This window comes from Nematostella vectensis, chromosome 2 (assembly GCF_932526225.1).
Source record: "Nematostella vectensis chromosome 2, jaNemVect1.1, whole genome shotgun sequence".
Classification (NCBI taxonomy): domain Eukaryota; kingdom Metazoa; phylum Cnidaria; class Anthozoa; order Actiniaria; family Edwardsiidae; genus Nematostella; species Nematostella vectensis.
The window spans coordinates 9,078,508-9,090,380 of NC_064035.1; the positions used below are offsets into that span (position 1 = coordinate 9,078,508).

Genomic DNA, 11,873 nt, shown 5'->3' on the forward strand with positions numbered 1-11,873 from the left:
ATTAATACATGTCGCTACGCATATGTACTGGCGCATATCCACATTGGACAGCCGCTGATCAAATGACATCAATTTATCAATTTTCTCAATAACTGTCAATTTCAGATTAAAAATTACTGCATTATTTACAAAATGCGGGCGATTATTCAGCGAGTGAGTAAAGCTAGTGTGACAGGTACTATGTTATATACATTTTCTTATTATAGCCATAGCAACAGAGGCCAAACTTTCAGAATTGTTAGATTTGGTCGATTCAAATTTCAATCAAATTCAATTCCCTTTTCAGAATTTCAAAGCTTAGCATTCTTTCTTTTGGCTAGATTGTTATAAGTGAAAGGTTATAAGAACTTTAATATAATTATTTTGTATTGACAGAATTATTTTGTACTTTATTTATATTAAGTTACTTAAAATAAAGTAACTAAATAAGAAAACATCATTTTAAAAATAATTTTTGAATGTGTTTCTCAAGATTTTTGGTGGATCTAAGGAGTTTATAATTATACAAAATCTCTTATTAGAAGGTGATGAATCATTCAACCCCTCAAAATAACTGGTTTTAACACAACTTCCTTGTGCTTTTACGATCAAGAAGACAATACAAAAAACTATATTATTATTCAATTTCACACACCATGCAGTGTAAGATAAAGAATATTAAAATACGATTTTGAGAATTTTTGTTTGCTTTTATAGTGGAAGGAGAAGTTATCAGCTCAATAGGAAAAGGCCTATGTGTACTGCTAGGTATATCAAGAGATGACACAACTGGAGAGATGGAATACATGTAAGGAAAATCACAACATTAGTACTTCCAGATATGTTTGCTTGATATTTTCCTGTACTTCCCCATTTTCAGGGTTAGAAAAATATTAAATTTGAGAGTCTTTGATGACAATGGAAAGAGGTGGAAGAAAAACGTTATGGATAAGGAATATGAAGTATTGTGTATCAGCCAGGTGGGTGCAGCTTAAATGCTAATGAAATTACCACCTGCAAAATTCGAATTAAAGTATATTTTTTCTCTTCTTTAGTTCACATTATATAATATCTTAAAAGGAAACAAGTTGGATTTTCATTTAGCCATGGGAGGTGATGACAGCAAACAATTCTATGAAGAGTTTTTACAGCAGATGAGAAAATCATATAAACCTGAAGCTATTAAAGGTATGTTTATGCACAGCCATTCAAATGTAACCAAGTCAAAACTATGATAACCCTTTATTCAAAACTTGAATACCACTGGTGTGCACATCTGCACATGTACCTGTGCATGGGCCAATTTTTGGTCAAAAACTACAAACATTCAGGGTAGAGCTGGTGTGTGGGTTGAAACAAGGGTTTCAAGAAAGGCGGGTCATTCATTGTCCTTCTGTGGATGTCCGTATTTTGTTATTTTTAATCCAAATATCTGAAAATAAGGGGGCAGGGCCTGCCCCTAGGAGGGGGGCGTAAGGGGTTGGAGGGGGGGGGGGGGTGCAAAAACCACACACAGAAACAGCACAGAAAAATGCCAAAAACTGCAAAACTACCCCCCTAGATCTGCACCTGCTGGGAAGCTCAGGCAAAATCCATAAAGATAGGGCAATAAGTGGCCATTTATTTAAGCCTCAAGTTTTGAAATGAAGGTTTAACAGCTCAGAAAGCCCCTCTTTTAATTTTCCAGAGACTCCCTGGCCCCAATCACCCCGGGTGTGCCACCTATGATATTTATATGCCTATTGCATGTATTCTATACTTTCTTCAGATGGAATATTTGGTGCTTACATGCAAGTGGATATACAAAATGATGGTCCAGTAACAATTAACCTTGAAGCACCCATACAAAAGAATCATAAAAACCAACAGGTACTGTTACTAGCAATTTGCTACTCTACAAAATGCTGTGACTATTTAAGACTATAAGCCAATACCCAATGTGGATGTGCTTCCCTAGTATAAGAAATGTTAAAAGATCAGGGTTAAAAGGTGAGGCAGGTGGTGTACACAAGGGGGTGCCACCCAACAGTGGGTAATTTCTTATCAAAGGATTTTCACAAATTTTATTCTCTCTCCATATGATACCATATTTTACTGTGCACCCCCTTTAGAAATCCTGGGTACGTGCTTGTGAGGTGTGGCCCTGGGTTTACAATGTGGAATCGAGATACCCAGATGGCAACTAGGACAATGGTAGGGAAAAAAAATGGGGCCAGATATTGAAATGCACTGTATCTGATAGAGTTTAACCCTACCAAACACAAAAATGAATAATTTTAAATTTTAAAGTTTTACGGTCTATAAAGAAAATGTACACTGTAAACTTGTCTGTGTTTGCACTTGGCCATTTTCCAGATAATGGGGTCCTGTGTGGTCAGAGTGTTGCAGGTTTTTTTAAACAGAATTTTCATGTTTGGTTCCCTTTTAAACAGGTGTTTAGTTTCAAGCAATCATAAATGGAAAGAAAAGTTCCACAAATTTTTAATACACATAACAAATCCCAGCCTATCAAAGCTTTGCATTCACACTTCCAGTCTCCTGGTAGTGTCTTCCTGTTGAACCACTTTATCTCTTTGGTTGTTATAGTTGCTTTTGGTTCTGAAAAATCTTCCACAATCAGGAAGAAATCTGTCACCACCCAGAAAACTCTGACCCCTGGATCTGGACTTCTAGATACAATGTGACAGCTTTTTGAGATGGATTCGTGTTTATTTCTTATTTGCTTTCTTGGAGAGAAGAACGTTGAGCTTAAGAAAGCAATCTTTCTGTTTAGCTGAAGTATGTATCTTTTTAGCTGAAACACATTGAATGACAGAAGATGGGAAGAACTGCATAAGAGACTTAAGTGTGTTATCTGCCTCTACCAACCCTTTGCTTTATCCCTGCTGAGATGTAAAGCCATCATTCAACAGGAGTATTCATAAGTGAAGATTTGAATGCACTCATATATTTTTTCTCTTTAATCTTAGGACTCTGCAGACAAGTCCAGACAAGGAAATGATGAAGCTTCTGGGGGAGGAGATTCTGAAGCACCATGACTACATTAATTTACTTTAGATTTTGTTGTAGAAAACAGTTTAATTAGAATATATTAAAAAAAACCATTTGAATAGAATTTCAGGAAAGCAGTCATTGTTGTTTGCATATTTTTGTATTTACATCAGTAAACATAAGAAGCAGGCACACTACAGCATTAACAACACACCTTGTATAGGGTAACCCTTACCTATCCACACCTTGTGTAGGGTGACCATAACCTATCCACACCTTGTGTAGGGTAACCCTTACCTATCCACACCTTGTGTAGGGTGACCATAACCTATCCACACCTTGTGCAGGGTAACCCTTACCTATCCACACCTTGTGTAGGGTAACCCTTACCTATCCACACCTTGTGCAGGGTGACCATAACCTATCCACACCTTGTGCAGGGTAACCCTTACCTATCCACACCTTGTATAGGGTAACCCTTACCTATCCACACCTTGTATAGGGTGACCCTTACCTATCCACACCTTGTATAGGGTAACCCTTACCTATCCACACCTTGTATAGGGTAACCCTTACCTATCCACACCTTGTGCAGGGTGACCCTTACCTATCAACACCTTGTGCAGGGTAACCCTTACCTATCCACACCTTGTGCAGGGTGACCCTTACCTATCCACACCTTGTGTAGGGTAACCCTTACCTATCCACACCTTGTGCAGGGTGACCCTTACCTATCCACACCTTGTGTAGGGTGACCCTTACCTATCCACACCTTGTGTAGGGTAACCATAACCTATCCACACCTTGTGTAGGGTAACCCTTACCTATCCACACCTTGTGCAGGGTAACCCTTACCTATCCACACCTAGTGCAGGGTAACCCTTACCTATCCACACCTTGTGCAGGGTGACCCTTACCTATCCACACCTAGTGCAGGGTGACCCTTACCTATCCACACCTTGTGCAGGGTAACCCTTACCTATCCACACCTTGTGCAGGGTAACCAAAACCCTATCCACACCTTGTGCAGGATAACCCTTACCTATTCACACCTTGTGTAGGGTAACCCTTACCTATCAACACCTTGTGCAGGGTGACCCTTACGTATCCACACCTAGTGCAGGGTAACCCTTACCTATCCACACCTAGTGCAGGGTAACCCTTACCTATCCACACCTAGTGCAGGGTAACCCTTACCTATCGACACCTTGTGTAGGGTAACCATAACCTATCCACACCTAGTGCAGGGTAACCCTTACCTATCCACACCTTGTGCAGGGTAACCCTTACCTATCCACACCTTGTACAGGGTGACCCTTACCTATCCACACCTTGTGCAGGGTGACCCTTACCTATCCACACCTTGTGCAGGGTGACCCTTACCTATCCACAACTAGTGCAGGGTAACCCTTACCTATCCACACCTTGTGCAGGGTAACCCTTACCTATCCACAACTAGTGCAGGGTAACCCTTACCTACCCACACCTTGTGCAGGGTAACCCTTACCTATCCACACCTGGTGGAGGGTAACCCTTACCTATCCACACCTTGTGTAGGGTAACCATAACCTATCCACACCTTGTGCAGGGTGACCCTTACCTATCCACACCTTGTGCAGGGTAACCCTTACCTATCCACACCTTGTGCAGGGTAACCCTTACCTATCTACACCTTGTGTAGGGTAACCCTTACCTATCCACACCTAGTGCAGGGTAACCCTTACCTATCCACACCTTGTGCAGGGTAACCCTTACCTATCCACACCTTGTGCAGGGTAACCCTTACCTATCCACACCTTGTGCAGGGTAACCCTTACCTACCCACACCTTGTGCAGGGTAACCCTTACCTATCCACACCTGGTGCAGGGTAACCCTTACCTATCCACACCTTGTGTAGGGTAACCATAACCTATCCACACCTAGTGCAGGGTAACCCTTACCTTTCCACACCTAGTGCAGGGTAACCCTTACCTATCCACACCTTGGGCAGGGTGACCCTTACCTATCCACACCTGGTGCAGGGTAACCCTTACCTATCCACACCTTGTGCAGGGTGACCCTTACCTATCCACACCATGTGCAGGGTAACCCTTACCTATCCACACCTAGTGCAGGGTAATCCTTACCTATCCACACCTTGTGCAGGGTGACCCTTACCTATCCACACCTTGTACAGGGTGACCCTTACCTATCCATACCTTGTGCAGGGTAACCCTTACCTATCTACACCTTGTGTAGGGTAACCCTTACCTATCCACACCTTGTGTAGGGTAACCCTTACCTATCCACACCTTGTGTAGGGTGACCCTTACCCATCCACACCATGTGCAGGGTGACCCTTACCTATCCACACCTTGTGTAGGGTAACCCTTACCTATCCACACCTAGTGCAGGGTAATCCTTACCTATCCACACCTTGTGTAGGGTAACCCTTACCTATCTACACCTTGTGCAGGGTAACCCTTACCTATCCACACCTTGTGTAGGGTGACCATACCTATCCACACCATGTGCAGGGTGACCCTTACCTATCCACACCTTGTGCAGGGTGACCCTTACCTATCCACACCTTGTGCAGGGTGACCCTTACCTATCCACACCTTGTGCAGGGTAACCCTTACCTATCCACACCTTGTGCAGGGTGACCCTTACCTATCCACACCTTGTGCAGGGTAACCCTTACCTATCCACACCTTGTGCAGGGTAACCCTTACCTATCCACACCTTGTGTAGGGTGACCATTACCTATCTACACCTTGTGCAGGGTAACCCTTACCTATCCACACCTAGTGCAGGGTGACCCTTACCTATCCACACCTTGTGTAGGGTGACCATTACCTATCCACACCTTGTGCAGGGTAACCCTTACCTATCCACACCTTGTGCAGGGTAACCCTTGCCTATCCACACCTTGTGCAGGGTAACCCTTACCTATCCACACCTTGTGTAGGGTAACCCTTACCTATCCACACCTTGTGCAGGGTAACCCTTACCTATCCACACCTAGTGCAGGGTAACCCCATGAACAATGTATTTAAAGTTTGTTTTTCATGAAGCAACAAATTATGCATTTTATTAATTTTAATAACTCTCAGGATTAACACAACCTCAACTAAACTTAAAGGAAATGGTTATATGGACTTTAATACTATAACTTTTGATATACTCTTTTACCATTTTTGTATCTGCTTTTACTAGGTTAGATTTTCTATGCATGGCGTTTTCTAGTGATTCCTATCGCCCAGTCAGTGGTGATCTGAAGATAGAGCTGTTTGGTTGCTCAGGACCAAACAAAGAATATGACTTCACTTCCTCCTCCTCCCCTTGACTTTGCTGCAGCTGGACTAACAGGTTTGGCAAGCCTGAAAAACTAGAATAGATGCCATCTTGATTTGTCTGCCGGTTGTCTGGTTTGTCAAAATCCTTTCGCACAAGGTAAGGTACAGTCTCTGCACAAGTGACAGTGGTTTCCTTCTCCTGGTTCATGTACTGGTTCTTGTTAAATGATAGGTTAGTACGGACCTGGTTGTAAAGCTGGTTGAATGGAGCCACCAATTTAGGCTTCTTACAGACCACATCGTTGTTTAGTTTGTGTTCATTAAGGGGTGAACCTTTCAAATCTGTTTTCCCAGGGTTCCATTTGGGTTCAACATATTCAGGCACTTTCCAAACAGAGGGGGGTGGGCTTGGTAGGTTACTGTCCACATCTTCAGATACTGAAGGCTGCCTTGATAGTGTAGTTAGTGTCAATACAGGAGACGCTGGTGGTTTGAAGGAACTAGATGTTTTATATGTTGAGTGATCAGATTTCCTTGTACTAGTTGCTTTGCCTGTTGTGGCCCCTCTTACTTTTGAGTTATCAGACCTCAAGGATGACTGTCAAAGAAATGAAAAGGCCAATATAAAATAAACCTTTGCAACGGTATTCACCACTGTTGCATTATACATACACTAACTCAATTACAGCTAAATATAGACAATGATAGTTACACATTTTATTACCATGGCAACTGTTTTTTTTTGGCAGTAACAAACTTCTTTATTTATGGAGAATACAACTTTGCAAGGAATATAATTGTGTATATTGGCCCAAAAGATTTTTTGTCAAATTTTGGAAACTCATATGCTAAAAATACATTGAAATTTCAAGATAATGGCATAAGAAGGAAAAAATGCAAGTAATTCTCAGATCTAATTTTTTTTATTAATCTTACTGTTGCCAGGACGCAATATGTTATAAAGACTTTTGTATATTATTGTTACACTGAAGTTGCAATTTGACTTGCAGCTACGTTTTTCTTACCTTGTCTTGGTATCTATCCCGTAAACGTTCTTCTTTTAATCTCTTTAACTTGAGGTCTTCCCTCTGTTGACAAATTACAGACTTAATACCTTTGGCTGATCTTTGTAAGCTTGCAAGTTCATCCCATTTAAAATCTAACAATTTACAGATAAGGTAATCAAAACCTTGAAATACTTGCCTCTTTTTCTTCCTTTTCTTGTTCTTTCTTTCTCATTCTTTCTTCTTTTTTCTTTTGCTTTCTTTCTTTTTTCTCTTCTTGTTTACGATCCTGTAATAGGTATGATAAGAACATGTACACAAGTTGTGATTCCATCTATACTTGTAACCTCACATTCTTTGATTACGGCTGTACTAAAGGCTAGGAAACTTGTCTTTAAACTTTTAACCATTTAAAAATGGTTGATTGCCTATAAGATGAATATGAAGTCCTGAAAATTTGATCCAGTTAGAGCTTTTTATCTTCAACATATTCAAAATTAAAGTTGCATTTCGAAGAAAAGTTTTGTGCAATTTTTTTTACTCACAATGGCCATCAAAGTGGATCCATGCAGCTAGTTTGACACATGAAGTTGTACAATATTGAAATGTCATAGACAAGCGTGTGTGAGCAATGATCCAGCTGATTAGGCCTAGCGTGAACACTTATTCATTTGGTCAGACTGCTTTCCTTACCCATTCTAATTGCTTTGCTAGTTCCAGCTTCCTGAGCTCATCATCACGTCTCTTTCTGACCTCTGAAGAACGAAGTATCTGCTGGAACAACAAGTAAAAACAATTATAGACATGCAAAACAAATGTAAAATGCTGTTCTGATGCCAACAATTATTGCAAAGCTTGGGTAAGTATAAACAGTTAACACTGGACAATACACAAATATACATTTGAATTTAGAATTACAACTACACAAGCATCACCACCACACTTTGCACTTCAACAGGAGACATTTGAAAAATGTAGTGGGCCTTTTTACACATCTCTTCGGCTTGCAGTGATCCGAAATGTCCATTGAGGAGGGGTGTCTGTGTGTGTAGGGGGAGAAGGAGTCAACATCAGGTTAAACATCTAAAAATGTGTTTACAGCCTGGATGCAAATGAGCATAGTCTATTATAGACACAACAATGGTTAAAAAGCAGTGATTATTACCATATTCTACATGGAATTGTACAATCTGCACTAGTCTAACGACTCGTGGTGGAGAGAGAACTGTACATTGATGACACTAATGTCGTACCATGGTCACGTGAATATAACAATACATATCATTAACTGTCCGATTGTTATGGTTTTCCATTTATTGCCTTCAAGAGCCAAAGACAATAAAAAGGCGAAAACCCCCTACTTCATGAAATACGTTATTCGAGTATAATTAACAAAAAAAGAACATTAAGCTTAAATTAAATTGGCGTAGAAGGTCAAATGGTGGCTTTGTATCAATATCGAAACGAAAGCACGGAAATATCACAAGAATTGCTGACCTAGGAATTAACGGCGGCTGGCTTTATATCAAGTAATTATCCGATGTGAAAAACAGCAACCAGTTAAAAAATGAAAATATGTGCCACACAAACGAAGATGAAATAACGAATAATCATTACAAACTTTAGAATACTACATATAATTACTTACAGTACTAATCAATAATAATCCACGTCGCATATCAAAATGACAATCTTCCGTCTATTTAAACTACTCTCTCTTCTTAGAATTTACTAATCACTAAAAGTGGCCATAAATGAGGCCAAGATTGTCGCGAGTTGCCCTTTTACTTACTTGGTTCGATGGCTTTTTCTTTTTCGGCTGAGTGTTGGTTACGTCGCGATCCTTTATCTTTCGGTTGTTCCGTTTGTCTAATTCCTTGGCGTAAACCTACACACACATATAAATATCTTTTTAGCGCGCTAGCATTGTAGAAGAGTACGAAGAAGCCATATATGCTGGTTCAAAGAATAAAAATGCAGGGTTTAAATGTAGGATATTTTAGAGCCACTTGCCTGAGTTGTATTGTCGGATTTGCTTGCTCGTTTAGTCAAATGAGTCGCGGTTAGACTGATAACGATGGCCGAAAATATGACACTCTCCACTGACTAGAAACATAGAAACGAGATAAATACTGGTTAATAATATCCACTTTGTATCAAGTAAGCTTTCTTTCATGTCAGACAAAGCGGGTTGTGGTTTAGTCGCGCCAAAATAACGTAAACAAGAAACGGTGATTTCGCGGACTCCGACAAGCTGTGTTAGATTGTTTACCTGTGTGATAAGAGGCACAACGACACAACCGACGACCGAACCGAACACGCAGAACACAGAATATTGGTCGAAGAAGCCTCTGCCGACCGCCATGACGGCCTTAGCTCACTATAACGACGAATATAACGCAATTTCGAGAAGTTATAACAGACGTTCGCTGAAATATGATCAAAGAATATTCGATCAGAACACAATGTTCGAATGTTTCAAATAGCTCAGATTCTAACGGTAATTTATCCTAAACTCCCTTAAAAGTGTTCATTAAGGGTTTATGCTCATGATTGTTATGGCAATTCCCATATACCTGCGTCCGAATAGTCTATTTTCGCTGTGTCTATTCCGTCAAGTCAGGATTGTTCCTTCTTGGCTGACAGTTTCCTTGAGGCTGCACGTAGTGCGGGAAACACGTGACGTCACAAGTATGTCGGATCCTGATTGGACAATACAAGGGCCCCTGCGCTCTCTAGTTGTTCTGGTTTAAAATTACCAAAATTATAAATTTGCACATTATTTATTCGCTACAGTTGCTATAGGAATCAAACCAGCTAGAAAACAGTTGAACAGCGTGACATTATCAAAGCAATAGAAGTAGCTGCAGGGTTAGACTTCATACCAATGCAATTAATACAACGAGGACTTAAAGAAATCAGTAAAGAAAATATCAAAATATAGAGTATGGCGGGACAGGTGTGTGTGAAGGGAGGTGCGGATTAATGAACTATACTGAAGGCAAAGTTGCCTCGTTGTTGACTGAATCAAGAGTGAAGCTGTCAACAAATGCCGGCAGGGCATCGCCGCCCTACCGATTGGACACCTCACAACACCCTCACTCAAGTCAAGATACATGCACTCAGAGCATATTTCTCTACCGTTTGATCGTACTAATATATATAAATCTAGTTTCGTAATCAGAACTGTAATAGACTGGAACAATCTGGCCCAAGCAATAGTTACCACACACGTGAATGTGCCCGCCTTTGAGGCTCTAATAAGCTCTATGTAAACTTAGCTAGGCTGTGCTATACATCTATATCGTCTATTCAAGGTGGCATAGTAAAATAAAGTGAAGTGAATGATCCCAGGATCCACAGGGAGCTCACCTGTACGGTTGTTGAGTTAGTGCGCACGTATCTAATGTCTGCTTTTTCGAAGCCAGTGGCTTTCCTGGGGATCTCTGATTGGTTAGCGGTCTAGTTGCCGTCTCGACTGCGAAATGGCTTCCGTGTCGGGCTACGAGTACGGCGACTGTAGAAAACAATGGATGAAAGAAAATGCGTTCTGTGTGATAGATTTTAAACCGTTCTCCGCCAAAACACGATGTGAAATTCCAAGTTTTACGGTCTGGCGAGTACGTGGTCGGTTCGAGTATAAATTCACCTTTCTCCGTTTCCTATTCTAGAGATGAAGTTTACGGTTAATATCTGTTTGTTCCTGAATATAAAATAAAGTCTAGATAATTTCATCGAAACTATTGTGTAATTTGTCGCGTCACTACTCCTTGCCGTATCCGTTGTGTGATGGAACCACCATAACGGACCCTTGGGTAGGGGAAATTTTGTTCTGCCGTGTATTGTCTTTCAGCAAAAAGATTTCAAGCGACTCAATTGAAAAAAAAAATTATTAAAAAAAAAAAGAAAAGAAAAAGAAATCGCCATGTGTATTTACTTGTCATCATATTACAGCATCTCTATATAGTACATTATATTAAAATAATCACCTTATATATACTGTATGTTGCTACATAAAAATTATATGAACATTATGTAGATCCCATATAAACAATATTATATTTGAAACCCAATATCTTTGTAATTTGCTAACAAATGACAAAGATAAAACTCCTCCTTTGTAACCCAAAAAGGCATTTTCTTGCCTGATACTCTCTCACTACAAAAGTGAGGGTCTTTTTTTAGCAGTGCAGAGGTGGGTCTAGTGTTTTCAATTATTAGGAGGGTCGTGATACCCTCTTTCTCTTTTGAAATATCTACACACATGCAATTCACCTGGTAGATATCGCCCCCTTGGTATCCAAAGGGGGAGTTCTAAGCCCCTCACCCCACCCCACCCCACCCCACCCCACCCAATAGATCCGCCAGGGTAAAAAAAAAAAAAAAAAAAAAAAACGCGGCTGAAGCAAAAGAGGCAAATGCGCGTACCTGCCTCTCCCCCCAACCTCCTTGCCCCCTTGCAATACCAACTGCTATGGCAGTAATGTAATTTCGTAAAGTAAAGATTGAAGGAGTTTGAATTCCGCTTGCGGTTATTAAAAATAGGACATCATGGGTGGAGTAAGCTGGTCTCTGTTTTCCCTATTATCTCTATTCCCTATTATTCTCTATTCCCTGTTA

The 11,873-nt window shown here is 40.6% G+C and overlaps 2 protein-coding genes and 1 long non-coding RNA gene across 5 annotated transcripts; 1 reads left to right on the forward strand and 2 right to left on the reverse strand.

Annotated features, from left to right (window-relative positions):
- Positions 1–32: 32 nt before the first annotated feature.
- LOC5521244 (D-aminoacyl-tRNA deacylase 1) lies at positions 33–3,094 on the forward strand. Of its 2 annotated transcripts, none has more exons than XM_001641113.3 (6): positions 33–175; positions 697–787; positions 860–959; positions 1,035–1,167; positions 1,748–1,848; positions 2,949–3,094. In XM_001641113.3, the coding sequence occupies exons 1-6, from the start codon at positions 133–135 to the stop codon at positions 3,015–3,017; spliced, it is 537 nt and encodes a 178-aa protein (XP_001641163.3). In that variant the 5' UTR covers positions 33–132; the 3' UTR covers positions 3,018–3,094. The 2 variants fall into 2 exon arrangements, with proteins under 2 accessions (XP_001641163.3, XP_048580045.1); XM_048724088.1 differs by having other exon boundaries at positions 51–153.
- A 20-nt stretch (positions 3,095–3,114) lies between these two features.
- On the reverse strand, positions 3,115–3,710 carry LOC125561057. Its single transcript, XR_007307071.1, has 2 exons — positions 3,526–3,710; positions 3,115–3,184 (listed from the first exon to the last, which is right to left on the reverse strand). It is a non-coding gene; the product is annotated as an uncharacterized LOC125561057 (long non-coding RNA).
- Positions 3,711–6,037: 2,327 nt separating this feature from the next.
- On the reverse strand, positions 6,038–9,985 carry LOC5521243 (capping protein inhibiting regulator of actin dynamics). Of its 2 annotated transcripts, none has more exons than XM_032366531.2 (8): positions 9,830–9,985; positions 9,526–9,682; positions 9,267–9,359; positions 9,046–9,141; positions 7,947–8,024; positions 7,453–7,542; positions 7,275–7,337; positions 6,038–6,847 (listed from the first exon to the last, which is right to left on the reverse strand). In XM_032366531.2, exons 2-8 carry the CDS (start codon positions 9,616–9,618, stop codon positions 6,206–6,208), a joined length of 1,155 nt encoding a protein of 384 aa, XP_032222422.1. In that variant the 5' UTR covers positions 9,619–9,682; positions 9,830–9,985; the 3' UTR covers positions 6,038–6,205. The 2 variants fall into 2 exon arrangements, with proteins under 2 accessions (XP_032222422.1, XP_032222421.1); XM_032366530.2 differs by having other exon boundaries at positions 7,947–8,027.
- Between the last annotated feature and the right edge of the window lie 1,888 nt (positions 9,986–11,873).

Coding starts and splice junctions, on each gene's coding strand:
- LOC5521244 (XM_001641113.3), top strand. CDS start 133: ATGCGGGCGATTATTCAGCGAGTGAGTAAAGCTAGTGTGACAG. Junction 788..859: donor ACTGGAGAGATGGAATACAT/GTAAGGAAAATC, acceptor CCCCATTTTCAG/GGTTAGAAAAATATTAAATT. Junction 1,168..1,747: donor TAAACCTGAAGCTATTAAAG/GTATGTTTATGC, acceptor TACTTTCTTCAG/ATGGAATATTTGGTGCTTAC.
- LOC5521243 (XM_032366530.2), bottom strand. CDS start 9,618: ATGGCGGTCGGCAGAGGCTTCTTCGACCAATATTCTGTGTTCTGCGTG. Junction 8,028..9,045: donor AGAAAAAGCCATCGAACCAA/GTAAGTAAAAGG, acceptor TTGTTGTTCCAG/CAGATACTTCGTTCTTCAGA. Junction 7,543..7,946: donor TAGCAAAGCAATTAGAATGG/GTAAGGAAAGCA, acceptor TACCTATTACAG/GATCGTAAACAAGAAGAGAA.